The 19,706-nt window shown below is 36.8% G+C and overlaps 1 protein-coding gene across 2 annotated transcripts in view; it reads right to left on the reverse strand.

Annotated features, from left to right (window-relative positions):
- The window catches only part of IDE (insulin degrading enzyme), a 112,137-nt gene that overhangs the window by 37,450 nt on the left and 54,981 nt on the right, over nucleotides 1–19,706 (reverse strand). For both annotated transcript variants that reach the window (XM_082673153.1, XM_082673152.1), the window contains exons 5-11: nucleotides 19,304–19,426; nucleotides 14,272–14,384; nucleotides 13,541–13,703; nucleotides 12,744–12,836; nucleotides 12,212–12,303; nucleotides 11,313–11,393; nucleotides 9,694–9,797 (exon numbers count right to left, since the gene is read on the reverse strand). In XM_082673153.1, coding sequence (XP_082529279.1) covers nucleotides 9,694–9,797; nucleotides 11,313–11,393; nucleotides 12,212–12,303; nucleotides 12,744–12,836; nucleotides 13,541–13,703; nucleotides 14,272–14,384; nucleotides 19,304–19,426 — 769 coding nt within the window. The remainder of the gene's footprint in view (nucleotides 1–9,693; nucleotides 9,798–11,312; nucleotides 11,394–12,211; nucleotides 12,304–12,743; nucleotides 12,837–13,540; nucleotides 13,704–14,271; nucleotides 14,385–19,303; nucleotides 19,427–19,706) is intronic.

A 19,706-nucleotide genomic window follows, 5' to 3' on the forward strand; every position in this document is an offset into this window, starting at 1 on the left:
AAACCTTAACAGACAAGCAAAAGCTGAGAGAGTTCAGCACCACCAAACCAGCTTTACAACAAATGCTAAAGGAACTTCTCTAGGCAAGAAACACAAGAGGAGGAAAAGACCTACAATAACAAACCCAAAACAATTAAGAAAATAGGAATAGGAACATACATATCAATAATTACCTTAAATGTAGATGGATTAAATGCTCCCACCAAAAGACACAGACTGGCCGAATGGATACAAAAACAAGACCCATATATATGCTGTCTACAAGAGACCCACTTCAGACCTAGGGACACATACAGACTGAAAGTGAGGGGATGGAAAAAGATATTCCATGCAGATGGAAATCAGAAGAAAGCTAGAGTAGCAATTCTCGTATCAGACAAAATAGACTTTAAAATAAAGACTATTAGAAGAGACAAAGAAGGACACTACATAATGATCAAGGGATTGATCCAAGAATAAGATATAACAATTGTAAATATTTATGCACCCAACATAGGAGCACCTCAATACATAAGGCAAATACTAACAGCCATAAAAGGGGAAATCAACAGTAACACATTCATAATAGGGGACTTTAACACCCCACTTTCACCAATGGACTGATCATCCAAAATGAAAATAAATAAGGAGACACAAGCTTTAAATGATACATTAAACAAGACAGACTTAATTGATATTTATAGGACATTACATACAAAAACAACAGAATACACATTCTTCTCAAGTGCTCATGGAACATTCTCCAGGATAGGTCATATCTTGGGTCACAAATCAAGCCTTGGTAAATTTAAGAAAATTGAAATCGTATCAAGTATCTTTTCTGACCACAACGCTATGAGACTAGATATCAATTACAGGAAAAGATCTGTAAAAAATACAAACACATGGAGGCTAAACAATACACTACTTAATAACGAAGTGGTCACTGAAGAAATCAAAGAGGAAATCAAAAAATACCTAGAAAAAAAAGACAATGGAGACACGACGACCCAAAACTTATGGGATGCAGCAAAAGCAGTTCTAAGAGGGAAGTTTATAGCAATACAATCCTACCTTAAGAAACAGGAAACATCTCAAATAAACAACCTAACCTTGCACCTAAAGCAATTAGAGAAAGAAGAACAAAAAAACCCCAAAGTTAACAGAAGGAAAGAAATCATAAAGATCAGATCAGAAATAAATGAAAAAGAAATGAAGGAAACAATAGCAAAGATCAATAAAACTAAAAGCTGGTTCTTTGAAAAGATAAACAAAATTGATAAACCATTAGCCAGACTCATCAAGAAAAAAAGGGAGAAGACTCAAATCAATAGAATTAGAAATGAAAAAGGAGAAGTAACAACTGACACTGCAGAAATACAAAAGATCATGAGAGATTACTACGACTAACTCTATGCCAATAAAATGGACAACCTGGAAGAAATGGACAAATTCTTAGAAATGCACAACCTGCCAAGACTGAACCAGGAAGAAATAGAAAATATGAACAGACCAATCACACGCACTGAAATTGAGACTATGATTAAAAATCTTCCAACAAACAAAAGCCCAGGACCAGATGGGTTCACAGGCGAATTCTATCAAACATTTAGAGAAGAGCTAACACCTATTCTTCTCAAACTCTTCCAAAATATAGCAGAGGGAGGAACACTCCCAAACTCATTCTACGGGGCCACCATCACCCTGATACCAAAACCAGACAAAGATGTCACAAAGAAAGAAAACTACAGGCCAATATCACTGATGAACATAGATGCAAAAATCCTAAACAAAATACTAGCAAACAGAATCCAACAGTACATTAAAAGGACCATACACCATGATCAAGTGGGGTTTATTCCAGGAATGCAAGGATTCTTCAGTATATGCAAATCAATCAATGTGATACACCATATTAACAAATTGAAGGAGAAAAACCATATGATCATCTCAATAGATGCAGAGAAAGCTTTTGACATAATTCAACACCCATTTATGATAAAAACCCTGCAGAAAGTAGGCACAGAGGGAACTTTCCTCAACATAATAAAGGCCATATATGACAAACCCACAGCCAACATCATTCTCAATGGTGAAAAACTGAAACCATTTCCACTAAGATCAGGAACAAGACAAGGCTGCCCACTCCACCACTCTTATTCAACATAGTTTTGGAAGTTTTAGCCACAGCAATCAGAGAAGAAAAAGGAATAAAAGGAATCCAAATCAGAAAAGAAGAAGTAAAGCTGTCACTGTTTGCAGATGACATGATACTATAAATAGAGAATCCCAAAGATGCTACCAGAAAACTACTAGAGCTAATCAATGAATTTGGTAAAGTAGCAGGATACAAAATTAATGCACAGAAATCTCTGGCATTCCTATACACTAATGACGAAAAATATGAAAATGAAATTAAGAAAACACTCCCATTTACCACTGTAACAAAAAGAATAAAATATCTAGGAATAAACCTAAGGAGACAAAAGACCTGTATGTAGAAAATTATAAGACACTGATGAAACAAATTAAAGATGATACAAATAGATGGAGAGATATACCACGTTCTTGGATTGGAAGAATCAACATTGTGAAAATGACTCTACTACCCAAAGCAATCTACAGATTCAATGCAATCCCTATCAAACTACCACTGGCATTTTTCACAGAACTAGAACAAAAAATTTCACAATTTGTATGTAAACACAAAAGACCCCGAATAGCCAAAGCAATCTTGAGAACGAAAAACGGAGCTGGAGGAATCAGGTTCCCTGACTTCAGAGTATACCACAAAGCTACAGTAATCAAGACAGTATGGTACTGGCACAAAAACAGAAATATAGATCAATGGAACAGGATAGAAAGCCCAGAGATAAACCCACGCACATATGGTCACCTTATCTTTGATAAAGGAGGCAAGAATATACAGTGGAGAAAAGACAGCCTTTTCCATAAGTGGTGCTGGGAAAACTGGACAGGTACATGTAAAAGTATGAGATTAGAACACTCCCTAACACCATACACAAAAATAAGCTCAAAATGGATTAAAGATCTAAATGTAAGGCCAGAAACTATCAAACTCTTAGAGGAAAACACAGGCAGAACACTCTATGACATAAATCACAGCAAGATCCTTTTTGACCCACCTCCTAGAGAAATGGAAATAAAAACAAAAATAAACAAATGGGACCTAATGAAACTTCAAAGCTTTTGCACAGCAGAGGAAACCATAAACAAGACCAAAAGACAACTCTCAGAATGGGAGAAAATATTTGCAAATGAAGCAGCTGACAAAGGATTAATCTCCAAAATTTACAAGCAGCACATGCAGCTCAATAACAAAAAAACAAAAAACCCAATCCAAAAATGGGCAGAAGACCTAAATAGACATTTCTCCAAAGAAGATATATAGATTGCCAACAAACACATGAAAGAATACTCAACATCATTAATCATTAGAGAAATGCAAATCAAAACTACAATGAGATATCATCTCACACCGGTCAGAATGGCCATCATCAAAAAATCTAGAAACAATAAATGCTGGAGAGGGTGTGGAGAAAAGGGAACACTCTTGCACTGCTGGTGGGAATGTAAATTGATACAGCCACTATGGAAAACAGTATGGAGGTTCCTTAAAAAACTACAAATAGAACTACCATACGACCCAGCAATCCCACTACTGGGCATATACCCTGAGAAAACCATAATTCAAAAAGAGTCATGTACCAAAATGTTCATTGCAGCTCTATTTACAATAGCCAGGACATGGAAGCAACCTAAGTGTCCACCATCGGATGAATGGATAAAGAAGATGTGGCACATATATATAATGGAATATTACTTAGCCATAAAAAGAAACGAAATTGAATTATTTGTAGTGAGGTGGATGGGCCTAGAGTCTGTCATACATAGTGAAATAAGTCAGAAAGAGAAAAACAAATACCGTATGCTAACACATATATGGAATCTAAGGAAAAAAAAAATAAGGTCATGAAGAACCTAGGGGTAAGATGGGAATAAAGACACAGACCTACTAGAGAATGGACTTGAGGATATGGGGAGGGGGAAGGGTAAGCTGTGACAAAGTGAGAGAGTGGCATGGACACATATACACTACCAAACGTAAAACAGATAGCTAGTGGGAAGCAGCCGCACGGCACAGGGAGATCAGCTCGGTGCTTTGTGACCACCTAGAGGGGTGGGATAGGGAGGGTGGGAGGGAAGGAGACGCAAGAGGGAAGAGATATGGGAACATATGTATATGTATAACTGATTCACTTTGTTATAAAGCAGAAACTAACACACCATTGTAAAGCAGTTATACTCCAATAAAGATGTTAAAAACAACACAGAACAAAACAAAACATAGTTCCTACCTGGCAGGAACTCATAATCCAATGAGACACATGACCTAAAGCAAAATGTGATATGCTGGACTTCCCTGGTGGTGCAGTGGTTAAGAATCCGCCTGCTGGGCTTCCCTGGTGGCGCAGTGGTTGAGAGTCTGCCTGCCGATACAGGGGACACGGGTTCGTGCCCCGGTCTGGGAAGATCCCACATGCCGCAGAGCGGCTAGGCCCGTGAGCCATGGCCGCTGAGCCTGCGCGGCCGGAGCCTGTGCTCCGCAACGGGAGAGGCCACAACAGTGAGAGGCCAGCGTACCGCAAAAAAAAAAAAAAAAAAAAAGAATCCCCCTGCCAATGCAGGGGACACAGGATTGATCTCAGGTCCAGGAAGATCCCACATGCCTCAGAGCAACTAAGCCCACGTGCCACAACTACTGAAGCCCGTGCGCTTAGCGCCGTGCTCTGAAACAAGAGAAGCCACCGCAATGAGAAGCCTGCGCGCCGCAACGAAGAGTAGCCCCCGCTCGGCACAACTACAGAAAGCCTTCGCGCAGCAACGAAGACCCAACACAGCCGAAAAATTAATTTATTAATTAAAAAAATTGTGATATGCTGATCCCATGTTAGCAGATACAGGACTTCATGGATCTTTAAAGTGCAAAGGTGGACCAAACAACAGAAAAAAGTTGAAGCTCAGGATCGGTGAGTGAGCCAGCCAGGTGACTCAAATGAACTCACATCTCCAACACAGATGAGTCACATTCTCTGATGCTTAGGCAACTAACAAATCCCAGCAGGATCATTGCCTATCACCTTTTATAATTAATGGATGACAGGAGAAGAGGCAGAAGACTGAAGATGGGCAAATGCTCTGATTTTCAGAAAGGAAAACGAGTGTGGCCTAAAAACCATAAACCAGTGGATTAGGCACTGACCTCCTGACAAAATTCTACAGTCAACTGTCAGACTGTCAAACATCTGGACAAGAAGACAGTTATCACTGGGACCTACATGGATTTACCGAGAATAACTCCTCCCAAACGAATGGCTTTATTTATGACCTAAGCAAGGCATGTGGCAAAAACCCTATAGCTGTATTTGTAGGTTTAAAATGGTAAAATGGGCACCAAATGATAGGATCAAAGAAGGTGGGTGATGATGATGATGAAATAGTAACAGGTAAAGATCTTTGAAAAGGTAAATCAAGTCTCAACATTGAAAAGAACTCTCTAACAATTAGAACTGGCAAAAATGGAACTGGCTACCTTGGTATTTAATGAGTTCCCCATCCTTGAAAGAATTTAAGCTGAGGCTGGTAACTACTTGTTAGAGATATTGCAGAAGAGATATATACTTGACAGAGGTTGGATTAAATGACCTTTAAGGTTCCTTTCATTCTGAAGGATTTTCCTATTAATTTTCCTACCTGGTCGCAATGCTAAACTTGTCTCAGTGGGTATTAAAGAAAATAATCTTACCCTCCAGCAACCCCAATCTGGCTTGGCAGTTGCCATTATTATCCCAGGCTGTTCTGCACTATGTCACTGACTGCAGTTACAATTATAACAGCCACAGAGATCAATCTTATAGAGAAAAAGTGCTTTTTTGTTAAAGGTGAAGGTAGAGAGAAAAAGAGGTTCTCAATTCTAACTGTATAAGATACGGAATTTAGAAACAGGCAATTTTTAACAAAAGTAAAATGTATGCTCTGGCAAATTCACTCCTATAAAATGTTTCCGGGTCTGGGAATTCCCCGGCAGTCCAGTGGGTAAGACTCCACACTTTCATTGCTGAGGGTGCAGGTTCCACCCCCGGTCAGGGAACTAAGATCCCACAAGCTGCGCAGTGAGGCCAAAAAAAAAAGAGAAAGAAAGTGTTGCACGGTCAAATAACTGGATCTAGGGCTGCAAAAATTATACGAACATAATTAAATCATGATTTTTCTTGCCAAAAAAAGCACATCTTTGTTATATGATATAATCTTAAATAGGATTACCTCGTATTTGTACAATAGTTTTCAACTTTGCTAAATCATTTTGCATCACATAGAAAGATAAAGCACTACTACATTTTTCAGGTGGGCAATTTTCCAGGAAATTAAATGAGAGTAAGGGTTCATGACATTATATAACTTTTCACATGTCCCCTTTGCAGAATAATGAACTCTGAGGTTTCACATTAGTTATTCAACAAACACTGGTTGAAGGAAAAAAGTGATCTCTCCAAGATAGCATGACTAGTAGGTGAAGAAACCTTAAAAAGTGTTTACTGAGTTTTATGATTAAGTTTAAAGCTTTTTCTCTCATTTTGATAGGAGGTTTTGTTTTTAGAAGGTATATAATAAAATTCAACAGAATTTAGGTGTTTTTTTTTTCTTCAGAATATATAAGGTACATTGAGGAAAACAGAAATAAGTAAACTGCTTTACTTACCTAAAATGATTTAACGTGTGTTCTGAGTATTTTTCTTCCTTGTATTTTAATCATCTAAGCAAATGCATAAATCACCTTAAGAACAGAAGTTCTTAATCTTGATGAAGTCCAATTTATCAATGTCTTTTCTTTAATGATTACTGCTTATCTTTGCTTATCTCAAGGTTTTAAAGATATTTTCAAACTGTATTTTCTCCTAGAAGTTTTCTAGTTTTAGCCTTTATACTGAGGTCTATGATCTATCTCAAATTAATTTTTGTGAATGTTGTGAGGTAAAGGTCACATTTAACCTTTTCTTCCATGTGGCTATGCAGCGTGTGGAAGAGCACCATTTGTTGAAAAGATTTTCCTTTCCCATTTTAATTATGTCGGTGCTTTTGTCAAAAAGATCAACTGACCAATGATTAATGGGTAAAGAAAATGTGGTGTATACATACTATGGAATACTATTTAGCATTAAAAAGGAAGGAAATCCTGTCACATGCTACAAGATAGATGAACCTTAAGGATGTTATTCTAAGTGAAATAAAGACATGTTTCACGAGTCCATCTATATTAGGTATCTAAGTAGTCTAATTCACACAAAGAGAAAGTAGAACGGCTATGAACAGGATACGGTGGGGTTGGGAAGGGTAAGAGGAGTTGTTTAATGGATATAGATTCAGTTTTGCAAGATAAAAAAGTTCTGGAGACGTTTCACAACAATACAAATATACTTAACACTACTGAATTGTACACTTAAAAACAGTTGAGATGGGGACCTCCCTGGTGGTCCGGTGGTTAAGACTCTGGGCTTACACTGCAGGGGGCACGGATTCAATCCCTGGTCTGGGAAGTAAGATCCCACATGCTGCATGGCATGGCCAAAAAAAGGTTAAGATGATAAATACTATGTTATGTGGGTTTTTTTTTACCACAATAAAAAAGAAATCAATTGATCATATATGTGTGGGCTTATTTCTAGACTCTGTTCTGTACTAATGATTTCTTTGCCTATCTTTATGCCAATACTACAATGTCTTAAGTACTGTAGCTTTATAGTAAGCTTTCAAATTTGGCAGTTTTAGTCCTCCAACTTTTGTTTTTTTGTGCAAGAGTGTTATGGGTAATCTAGGTCTTTTGTAGATCCTTATGAATTTTGGAATTAGCTTACCGATTTCTAAAAGAAAAAAAAGGCCTACTAGGATTTTGATTGTGATTACACTAAGCCTGTGAATCAAATGGGAGAGAATGGACATTTTAATAAAATCAAGTCTCCTAATCTACAAACAAGGTCTTTAATATCTCTGGGCACTGTTTTGTAGTTTTTTTGTGTAGAGGTCTTGTTTATCTTTGGTTAAATTCATTCCTAAATATTTTATGTTTTTGTTGCTATTGTAAAATAATTTTTTTAACTTAAAAAGTTTTTGTTTTGATATAATAATAAATTCCTACAGTTAGGAAGTTGCAAAAATAGTACAGGGCAGTCCTGTGTACTCTTCACCTAGTTTCCCTCAATGGTTACATTTTACATAATTATAATATAGTACAATATCAAAAGTATTATAAATTAGATTATAAATCGGTGTTGGTGTTGGTACAATGTTGGTACAATGTGCACAAACAAAATTGGTGTTGGTACAATGTGTGTGTATAGTTCTATGTCATTTTATCACATATACAGATTTGTGTAAACAGCAATAATATTCCTTTTAACTTAATTTTCCTACTGTTTGTTGCTGGGATACATCTGAAAAAGTTCAAACAATGGTAACTAGGAAAACGACTTTGATAGAATAGTTCTGTCAGAGGATTTTTTCTTCAAAAAGTTCTACCACATTGTTGATTTTATTCATAAAATGACTATTCCAAAAAACATATTTACTCAATCACTAAGTTCCCAGGAGAATTTTGGAAATATGTGCTCAAAAGAGGAGAAAAAGAAAAAAATGCAAAGTATGTGCCAGTCAAGTGTATTCCTTTTATTCTTGACTTCAGAAAATATAGATGAAATTAAATTCTAAGGCAGAAATATCATGTAGTTCATAAGCTCTTTAGGGCTGACCCTCCTCTAACAGGAATACTTGTTACTGTAAGAGCTCCTCCAACTTTTGATCTCCTGGTTAACAACGGGTCAGTCAGAAGCATTCTGAGATTGTAATCCTTACTTCTACTTAAAAAAAAGAGGGTGTCCTCACTTGCTTTTTAAACCAGATAAGTGAGCTGACACTTCTAGTATTTGAGTAAGGATGAAGCCAGGTTAAGACGATCTATTACTATATTTTATTCATAATGAAATTATGATTATGTTAAAAAAAAAGAATCTTCATGTGTTCGAGATATTGACTTAAAATAATCTAGAGTGGAGGGAAGGGTCTTCCCTGGTGGCACAGTGCTTAAGAATCCGCCTGCCAACGCAGGGGACATGGGTTCCATCCCTGGTCCAGGAAGATCCCACATGCCACGGAGCAACTAAGCCTGTGTGCCACAACTACCGAGCCTGTGCTCTAGAGCCTGCAAGCAACAACTACTGAGCCCACGTGCCACAACTACTGAAGCCCGTGCACCTAGAGCCCGTGCTCCACAACAAAAGAAGCCATTGCAATGAGAAGCTCGCGCACCACAACGATGAGTAGCCCCTGCTCACCGCAACTAGAGAAAGCTCAGGAGCACTAACAAAGACCCAATGCAGCCAAAAATTAATTAATTAGTTAATTAATTTAAATAAATAGAGTGGAGGGAGGATGAGTGAACAAGTGTAGGTAAAGATAAAAAAGACCGGCCGTGTACTGACTGTTTAAGTTTGGTACTGTTTCATTATACTTATTCTCTCCACTTTTGTAATCATGCTTGATAAAAACTTTAAAAGCACTTTATTCACAATTTCAAATTTTCAGATTCCAATCATTTTTGAAAATTTAGTATGTAACAGGAAAATCTGTAGAGCAACTCACCTGACATTTTCTGGTCTGAGTTTATCGAGAACCATCTCTATTAAATCGGGTCTAAATTCTTCCAGTAAATATTCAGCTGTGAGCACTTCTTCTAGGGGATAGTACTTTTTAAAAGAAAAAGAAATAAATAAAATTTGCAAGGCTACAATAGACTCTAACTTATTAAAGCAAACAGATCTCTAACATGTGAAATCCTCTATTTTACACCCCCCTCTTCCCTTCAATTAAATTTCACTCCACTGGAAAAATTTCTGAATCTTTTCTCTTTCCTACCACACTTTAAACAATTTCATATTGTGGGATGATTCTGCAGTTAACCCCTAAACACACTTACATTATAGAGAACAAAATCACATTTTTTCAGGGAAAAATGTGAGTAATACCTCTAGCTAAAACTGAGTGCTTGTTAATAAAGAAAATTTGATGATTAAATGCTGACACCTGTAGGATTCTTAATATAAAGTACATACATTTTAATAAACAGAATTTCTACTCAAATTTCTATGAATGAAATCAGACAAGCATTTAGAGAGTTGTTGTGTAGGAAAAATGGCTTATATTATCAGTTAGTAAAGAAAAATAATGTAGAAGATGCTTTTTAGTACGAGCAACTTACTGATAGATTGATTCATTCATTCAACAAGTATGTAATGAACACCTACTCTGTGCCAGGCACTGTTCTAGGTGCTGCTGTGGATACAATGGTAGATAAGACAGATGATGTCCCTGCTCTCTAAGGAGCTTATATTCTAATTGGGAGGGAGGCAGACAACAAACAAACAAATACTGTCATTATAGTGATAGGTGCTATGAAGAAAATTTTAAAAGGGGCAGGGTCATGATTGGGAGGTCAGGGAAGGTCTCTCTGAGGGAGAAACATCTGAGTGGAGACCCAAATGATAAGAAGAACCTAGTCATGGAAAAACCAGAAGTGTTCCAGGCAGAGAAAACAGCAAATGTCAGGGCCCTGAGAGGGAGGAGTAAACTCAATGCTTGAAGATTAGGCACATAGCCAGTATAGCTGGAGTGGAATGGAAGTGGTGTGGAATTCAGTCAGAGAGAGGCTGGGACCAGACTGCCATGTAGGTCAAGGTAAAAACTTAGATCTGTTCCAACTCTGATGGGAAACTTACTTGACACAGAGGAGTGGAACAATCTGATTTGGGTCTTCCAAAGATCACTGAGGCTGGAAAAATAAACTATGGTGGGGCAGAAGAAGGCAAACAGGGAACCCAGGTAAGAGACTATGATGGTAGTCCAGGCAAGAAATGCTGGTAGCTCATATGAGGGTGGTAGCAATGGAAATGGAGAAAAGTGGATGATTTATAGCTTTCACGTAAGTAGCACCTGACACATTGTAGAATTGAAAAATATTTAAAGCCAACAAGTAAAATGTCTATGAAATGAAAATATTACAGATGATGATTTTTAGGATGATGAAAATTAAGATTTAAAGAATGTCTTCACATCAAATTTTACCTGGTTGCTACGAAGTCTAAAGTTTTAGACTATACCTTCAATTTTTATCATTTGTGTAGTAATGAAAGTAATATTATTTATACAAGATCACTGAAATACTCTACATGCCAATGTACAGAGTAAAATAACAATAAACTTACATGCAATATTCCTGCAATCTTAGAGGTATAACCCCGTGGCCTCTCTTTATCTTTAAACCTAAAAGCAACAGCATTCAAGTCCTAAACGAAAAATTAAATCAATTAGACATAAGTCACCTATTATTTAGAAATACTTTTTTTTGGGGGGGGATTGGTTTGCACTATAGACTTTCTACTCCATATTTAACTATCACACTTCCTGAAAAAATAGCTATGCTTGATTTAGGAATGTACAGAACATGAATGAAAATAACAAACACAGAATATGATTCTGTTGAAACTATTAGTCAAAGAATTAGGAAAACTGTGGAGGAAGCTTGTGAGATCCAACAGTTGCATACATGACGATTTTGCTGACCCTTTCAGAGAACTGCAGCCTGATTAGAACTTATTGTCATAAGTTTCACAAGCAGAGATTATACCTTTAAACTTTTATCTATGTAAAGAGGTTATCTCTTATCCTAAAATACATTTCAGAGTCTTGATAGTCCTTAATTATATAGTAGATATTTTAAAAAACTCTTAAAAGAAGGCTTTAAACATTTAAAAGACAAATACCTTCTGTTTTATGCAAAAAAAAAAAAGGCCAGGCTTTTCCATACATACGACAATAAAATCACTTTTAAGAACACAATCATATATATAACAATTCACTGTTTCTTTGAGAGTATGCTACAAATTTTTATCACGAGATCTGAAAATGACACAGCTCATGCAACTTCAGGCCGGCAGAGAATAGAGTAAGCCCTGATAGATAAAAGTTCAAGAAACTGCTGACTTTCTTCTGAGGGATAGAAAAGCAGTCTGATTTCTTTCCTTTTCCTTATATTTAAATTAATTCACATATATTTGTTTCTTGAAAAATTTCCTTAAGAAAAATTTTGGTGAAACAAAAGTACCTTGCACTCTTGGAAAACCCATTCTTGAGGTCCTTCTGCACGTAACTTCTGAATGTATTGAAACATGTGCAAAATTATATCTTCAACATGTACTGGAAAAAAGGGGCACACTTAAAAACCATTCAGTCCTCGAATCCTTCAAAGCAATGAGCTCACTCCTAAGGTAAAGTCAGGTAAGTAGAAGATGGTCCCTCTTAGAGATGGAGTGAGTTCTCACCTCCCTGAGGCTGGTTTTAGGGTCCCATACACATGGCCCTCCAGGATTTGGTATATGTGACTGAAGGGGCTTTGGGGTAGTAAATGAGCAAATAAAAAGTCAAGTACACATTTTACAAGTGCAACATAATGATCAGTCGTTAAGGAGGGAAAATCATCCATGAAATGAAGTTACACATGAAAAATACAATGGATAAAATGGTATGAATTAAAGTGTTTATAGCTTTACAGCAAAAAACAGATCCACAGCATAAGTTAATAAAAGTAAATCATAAGAAATCAATTTTCATTCAAAAACAAAAAGGTCAATACTTACATAATCCTTCCTCAGTCAAGTCCACATTAATGATAAAAAACATAAAACCTCGGGCTCCTTCCTTCTGCCCACCAACAAGAGTATTTACCCAACCTGTAACATTCAAAGGAAATCAACATGATCGCATGTGTGTCTTCTTTTAAGACAAGGAATTAAAAAAAAAAATTCATTCTGTATGCTCCCAATGGAACATACAGAATGGCCCTCTTGCAGAAAAGACTGGAAAAAAAGTCAGTTCAGAAAAGCACTGAAAAGCAGTTCAGACACTGCAAAAGATTTAAGTGATTTTTTTAGTTTGGGAGCTTTCCTTGGGACGCCTCAAATCATTTCCCAAATCAAGAGTAGATGACTGTGCTTAAGTGTTATATAAAAAGAGTCTGAATGGAGAGGAACCTTGGAAATCTACTGAGTGATCCTAATACACCCTTTGGTTTGATGGATAAGAGCAGGCAAATAGATATTTCAGCACGTTTCACAGAGATGGTAAAGAATACCTAATGTGAGCTTTTACTTTTTTTAACCTCTATCTTATTTAAAAGATGCACTACAACACCTTTTGAAATATGTAAACTTCACAGCTCAATACTGAAGGATAAAACAAATTATGGAAAAACAAAAACCCCAAAGCAAAAAACAAAAGCGTACTAACAACCAACACCCCACTCTCATCAACCCTAAACGGTATCATCTGAAAATGTTCCTTCACAGGAAAATATTTAGGAGAAATGAGAGTCAGAGTAAAAAAATATGGTGGAGGTGGGGTACTACCCTCAGAAGCTGGTGTCCAAGAGACTCACCCTTTGATTTAAGTTCTGATAACAGACTCCCAGGACCTTCATGTCCAATGAGATGACCAAGATAATGACCCGGATTTGATTTGTAGTATTTCTGAAGGTCAGGTATGGGAAATGTCACATAAAGATTCCTAATGTCCTTAATGGGTACTATTTTGTAAAGTTGCTGGGGAAAGAATAAAACAAACAAATCGCAAAAGGTTAGCTCTGCACAACTCCTGTTGAATAAAATACTTACAAACTATGAAGAATAGTGATTTTCAAAAAAAGAAAAAAAAATACCGATTTTCATGGAAAAATCCCAAATTCAGGAGAGAATCTACTGCCAGAGAAAATCATACTGACCACACAGAAATAAATGACCTGGGCTCTTTCTTAGTGGGATTTCATTACAGTTGGTATGCAGTCCATGTTTGGTCCCCTTGACCATGCAGCTCAATACTTTTGGATATTTGCCTTCTGGCACTGGATAACAGCTTCTACAGTCTGCCAAGGTTATAGCTACCAAAACTACTTTTAACATGCAAGGATCAGAACATATTGTTATCTTTTTGGTGATACACGTCCCTAATAAATGTGAAATTGATTTGATTTGATTTTAATATAAACCAAATATTAAAAACTATATAAATAATAGAACCTCCAAAAATGTTCATGTACTCTTTGGTAAACCAGGCATATATTATGTCCATAAATTTAAAAAAGAAAAAAATACTAGAAATACATGCACTTACTTTAAGATGTTCTTCTTGGAAAGGATGTTCAGGAAATTCTGGCAATGGGACATTTTTGTTCTCCACTTCAGAAAATAACTTCACCACCAAATCAGTCAAGTCATCTAAAGATTCTACAAGAAAACAGACAATGGAAACAGAACTTAAACTAATCATAACACATGATGGGTAGTATTTAAAAATCTTAGGATTATATACACATATATAAAATCACTATGTTGTACACCTTAAGTATTTTTTTTAATAAATTTATTTATTTTTGGCTGCGTTGGGTCTTCATTACTGCACATGGGCTTTCTCTACTTGAAGCAAGCGGGGGCTACTCTTCATTGCAGTGCCTGGGCTTCTCATTGCGGTGGCTTCTCTTTGTTGAGGAGCATGGGCTCTAGGTGTTCAGGCTTCAGCAGTTGTGGCACAAGGGCTCAGTAGTTGTGGCTTGCAGGCTCAGTAGTTGTGGCACATGGGCTTAGCTGCTCCGCGGCATGTGGGATCTTCCCAGAGCGGGGATCGAACCCGTGTCCCCTGCATTGGCAGGTGGATTCTTAACCACTGCACCACCAGGGAAGTCCCTGTATACCTTAAATTTATACAATGTTATATTTTAATTATATCTCAATAAAGCTGGGGGGGGGAGAAAACACCTTACGATCACCTGAAAAATCTCAGGACTATTAAAAGGAAAACCTAGAAATTTTTAAAAAACTCCATCTGATAAAGTTGAAGCATTCAGTAAAATCCCACCAGTGCCTATATAACTTCTGAAGCTCTGCAGTATTGATATTGATTATACCTCACGCATATCTGCCACCTTATAGTTTAAAAAACTGTTTTACAAATATTATCTTGCAATATATTTCAAACAAATATTGGAAACAATAATAGAATAATGAGTGGCATTTGGAAACTATTTTATCTACAATTCCCAAAAGGCACATACGAAACCACTAGCTGACAGATTATAACATTAACTTTATAAATAGACACAGTCTAAACCCATCGCTAAAAGTCAAATATTAGAGGTTTTTTTGGTTTGTTTGTTTTTTGCGGTACGCGGGCCTCTCACTGTTGTGGCCTCTCCCGCTGTGGAGCACAGGCTCCGGACACACAGGCTCAGCGGCCATGGCTCACAGGCCCAGCCGCTCTGCGGCATGTGGGATCCTCCTGGACTGGGGCACGAACCTGTGTCCCCTGCATCGGCAGGCAGACTCTCAACCACTGCACCACCAGGGAAGCCCAATATTAGAGTTTTTAAGTAATTGATTTTGTGGGGGAATAGTATAAAATGGTGAGAAGAATCCTAGGTGTTCAATTCTAACCCCAACTTCACCAACCAATTATGGCAAGAGACTATTTGGACAAAATGTTTAACCACTCCAGGTTCCATAAAACACGAAAACAGGGTAGGATGATCACAAGTCTCTTCAAGGTCTAACACTACATGATTCTGTACCATACTGTATCAAACTCATGCAAAGATTTGTAATTGTTGATAAGATTATATAGTCACTTATGTGAAGTTCTTCTATGTTATCATCTCTCTATATTTTTAATGGACAGTTGTATTTGCAAAAGTATGAGATGTTCACTGCAACACCATTTATAACAACAATAAAAACCGGAAATGACCTAAACATCTATCAATGTGTGCATGTTACGAAAAGTCTGTACACTGGAATATTATGTAGCCATTAATGAGGGAGAAGTCTGTATGTGCTGATATGAAAATATCTCAAAGCTCTATTAAGTGAAAACCACAGACTTCAGTGCCATGTAGTATAATCTCATTTAATTTTTTAACAGACACATAAATCCAAGTATATTAACAAAATTCTACTTTTGGAAGTATAACAAAAAATGATATAAAGTGACTATCTTTGAGGAGAGGGCATAGTGGTCATAAGGTGGGATAAAGAAGAACATGCTTTCCATTTTATATCTTTCTGTATGGGATAAATTTTTTTCTGTGCACACATATTACTATTATTCTAAAAAGAAAAAAGTGGAAAAGGTTATCTTTTTATAAACAAGATAACCACTCACCTTGATTCTGCCTCCTCAAAAATAGGTTATTTATAAATGGTATAAACATTCATTACTTGTTACTGTCAGGAAGCATTTGAATCGAATAAGAAATTTCCCTTGATATTCTAGGACCCATTTTGAACTTTTCCATGAACTCTCTAAAAAGCACTTAATCACTATATGAGAATTGCCTATAGATAATATGAAGTTCTCTTTTAGGCCTATGAATGTGGGCATGTGCACTTTATTTATAAAACATATGTATTTTTACTTTAATTTTTTTGAAATGTATGAAGGACCCTAAAATGTCCGGAGCCAAATAAAAGGCCAACCCATGGCTGCTTGTTATACAAGTGAACTCGGGAATGAACCAGGTATATTTGGAGCAAGAGATGTCAGAGACAACTGACATAAAGACATAAAGAGACACACAGATGGGACACGTAACTGGAAACAAGATGGGCAGTCAACAATGCTTTGTCAACCTGAAGTGCTGATGACAGCAAGGCCCTTTAGAGCAAGGTTCTACTAGGGTAGGCCTTTCCTTTTAGAAGCACAAATTCACCATGTAGCTTTTTAAAGGTAAGGGAGCTGTACAATAATGCACCATCTGTCTTCACTATGAGCTACCAGAGATCAGGGAACTGAGTCCCATTCATCTTTACATTACCAGGACTTGGCAATCCTAAGGTCTCTACTTGACAGTTACCTATTTGTCAAGTGTCCAGGTAATTGGTGCTGCCACAACTAGAGGGAGGACCCCGTGGGAGAAGACAGAAAAACTTTTTTGTCCCTTTGTGACAGAGATCCTTCCACATGGTTACTCTTCCTCTCCCCTCCTCCTAGAAGAAGGAGAGGATTATCTATTAATCCTTTAAGAGATCCTGTTTCCTCCACACACCACTGTACTGTAAGGACACTTCTCCCAGACATGTCATCAAATCCACTGAGCTGAGCACAGGAGGTCAGTCACACTGGGAGAGGGAACTGGAACAAAGAAACTCTTTGTCTCTTTCAGATGCTTGTTCTGTCATTTCCACTAAACCAAGAACACTGAGGGCAGGGCTTACGTATGTGTCATCTGTTGTCATTATTACTTGCCTAATAAGTGCTTATTGAAATCATGTGTTTGATCTCAAGATGACATGGACAAAAACACAGCTTAGAAACCTACTCCCAGGACTAGGCTCTGAATACCAAGTGGTATTTTTTAACACTCTATAGATCTACCTACCTTTAGAAAGCACACAGGATTATAACATACACTTTTTATTAGCCTTACTCCTTGGACCCATTTTATATCCTTGCTCCTATTAGCAAGTTAAAATATATATAGTTGTTTATTTTCTACCCACAAAAGTAACATTTGTCGGGCTTCCCTGGTGGCGCAGTAGTTGAGAGCACGCCTGCCGATGCAGGGGACACGGGTTCGTGCCCCAGTCCGGGAAGATCCCACATGCCGCGGAGCGGCTGGGCCCGTGAGCCGTGGCCGCTGAGCCTGTGTGTCCGGAGCCTGTGCTCCGCAACGGGAGAGGCCACAACAGTGAGAGGCCCGCGTACCGCAAAAAAAAAAAAAAAAAAAAAAAAAAAAAAGTAACATTTGTCAATAGCAGAATACTTTGAAAAACAAAAGCAAAAAAACAAAACCAAAAGTCGCCCATAAGCTCATGATTATGGAATGCTGAAAGCAGCTACCATTTATAGAGCATTTCCTGTGTTGCCAGGCACTATGCACTTTTTCTGCATTATCTCTATTAAACCTCATAAAAGGTATGAGGTACCACCTCCATTTTACAAATGCAAAAACTGAAGTGCAGAGAACTGAAGTAAATTTGTTAGCTCATAGCCACTATATACTGAGTAGATGGTGTATTAGGAATTCAAACCCAAGCTCTCAGACTCTAGAGCATGAGTTCTTAACTACTATACCACATTATTAAATTTCTGGTATGTTTTTCTACTTTGTCTTATGTCTCCCATTTATGTCTATTAGAATTTTTTAGAAATCCCCAAATGGGATCAGATAGCACACAGTGCTTTTACAGAGTGCTTTTGTTTTCTACTTAATACAATAAGAATATTTTCCCAAGTTATGAAAACACTGTCATGAAACTATTTATTCATTCAATATTTACTTACCGAGTACTTATGATGTGTCAAGCACTAAACCAGACAAAGCAGTGAACAAAACAGTTTCTATTCTCAAGTAACTTACATTCTGGTACAGCAGACAACAATAAAGAATATTTAATATTTCAGGTGGTGATAAATGTTTTAAAGAAAAATAAAGCAGGTGAGAGGAGAGGAAGTGGGAGAAGGGATGCTATTTTCTATAAGATGCTCTATTATATACCTATAACATCACTATTTAACCAATCTTCTGTTAATGAACATTTAGCTTACATCTAACTTTTCACTAATAAATACTATACAGAAACATCCTCGTACATCACCTGGAACAACTCTGATTATTTCCTTAGATTGCACTTCTAGAAGTAAAAATGTACTTTTTAGGGTGATGCACTGTCCTCCAGAAAGTGTGGAGGAATTGCATAAATTGTATACACCACAAATACAAAAGAGCACCTCTCCTCATAATGGGTATTAGTTAAAACAAAGCCCAAACCAAAATTATGGTAATTTAATAGGGGAAACAATATCAAACTTTGTTGCTTTCTAATAGTCTTCCTAGTTTATAATCATCTTTTAATTTTTTTGTTTTTTTGAATTTTATAAGGTCAAATCTCTCAATCTTGTCCTTTATACTTCCTCCCCTTGCTATTAATTTATATTTTCTTCAGGTCTCCATTTAAAATCAACTAAGCTTCTTTTTAGAACACAGTGAGTTAAAAACAAAATTCCTCTCCACATATTCTCCAACAAGATCATTTTCAAAAGCCTCTGAACAGATAAAAGGAAGTGTCTTATATCCTTCTTCCAATACTTTGAAAAAGCCAAAGTGGAAAACTAAGATTATCCAACACCATGAAAAAATTTTAAGGATTCTTACCTCGACCTAAAACACAAATAGCCATTAAGTTGGATGAATAATAAGTAGAATGGAATTTCAGTAGCTCTTGTCTTACATCAATGCCTTCTTGGTTTGGTCTAGTCTCTAGAGTATATTTGTTACCTGAAAGGAAGGAAAAACATTTCTAAGAAAAAGCAAAATATGCAAATTTTAAAGCCTTGCAATTATTACTGACATTGCTGTAAGGTAAACTTAAAAAACAGAGTCCAAACAAACACATATAATGATTAGTCAAATATGTTTGACCATAACCTGGATAAACAGGACAGTATAGTACAAACTAGTAACATTTTAATCTATAGAGAGTTTTCCCTCAAGAGCTTAAAGTGCCTTATAAAAATTATACTTCTTAAAATTCCTAAGAGATAGTAGGTATTATGAG

The sequence above is a fragment of the Grampus griseus genome (assembly GCF_964374135.1).
Source record: "Grampus griseus genome assembly, chromosome: 16".
Lineage (NCBI taxonomy): Eukaryota > Metazoa > Chordata > Mammalia > Artiodactyla > Delphinidae > Grampus > Grampus griseus.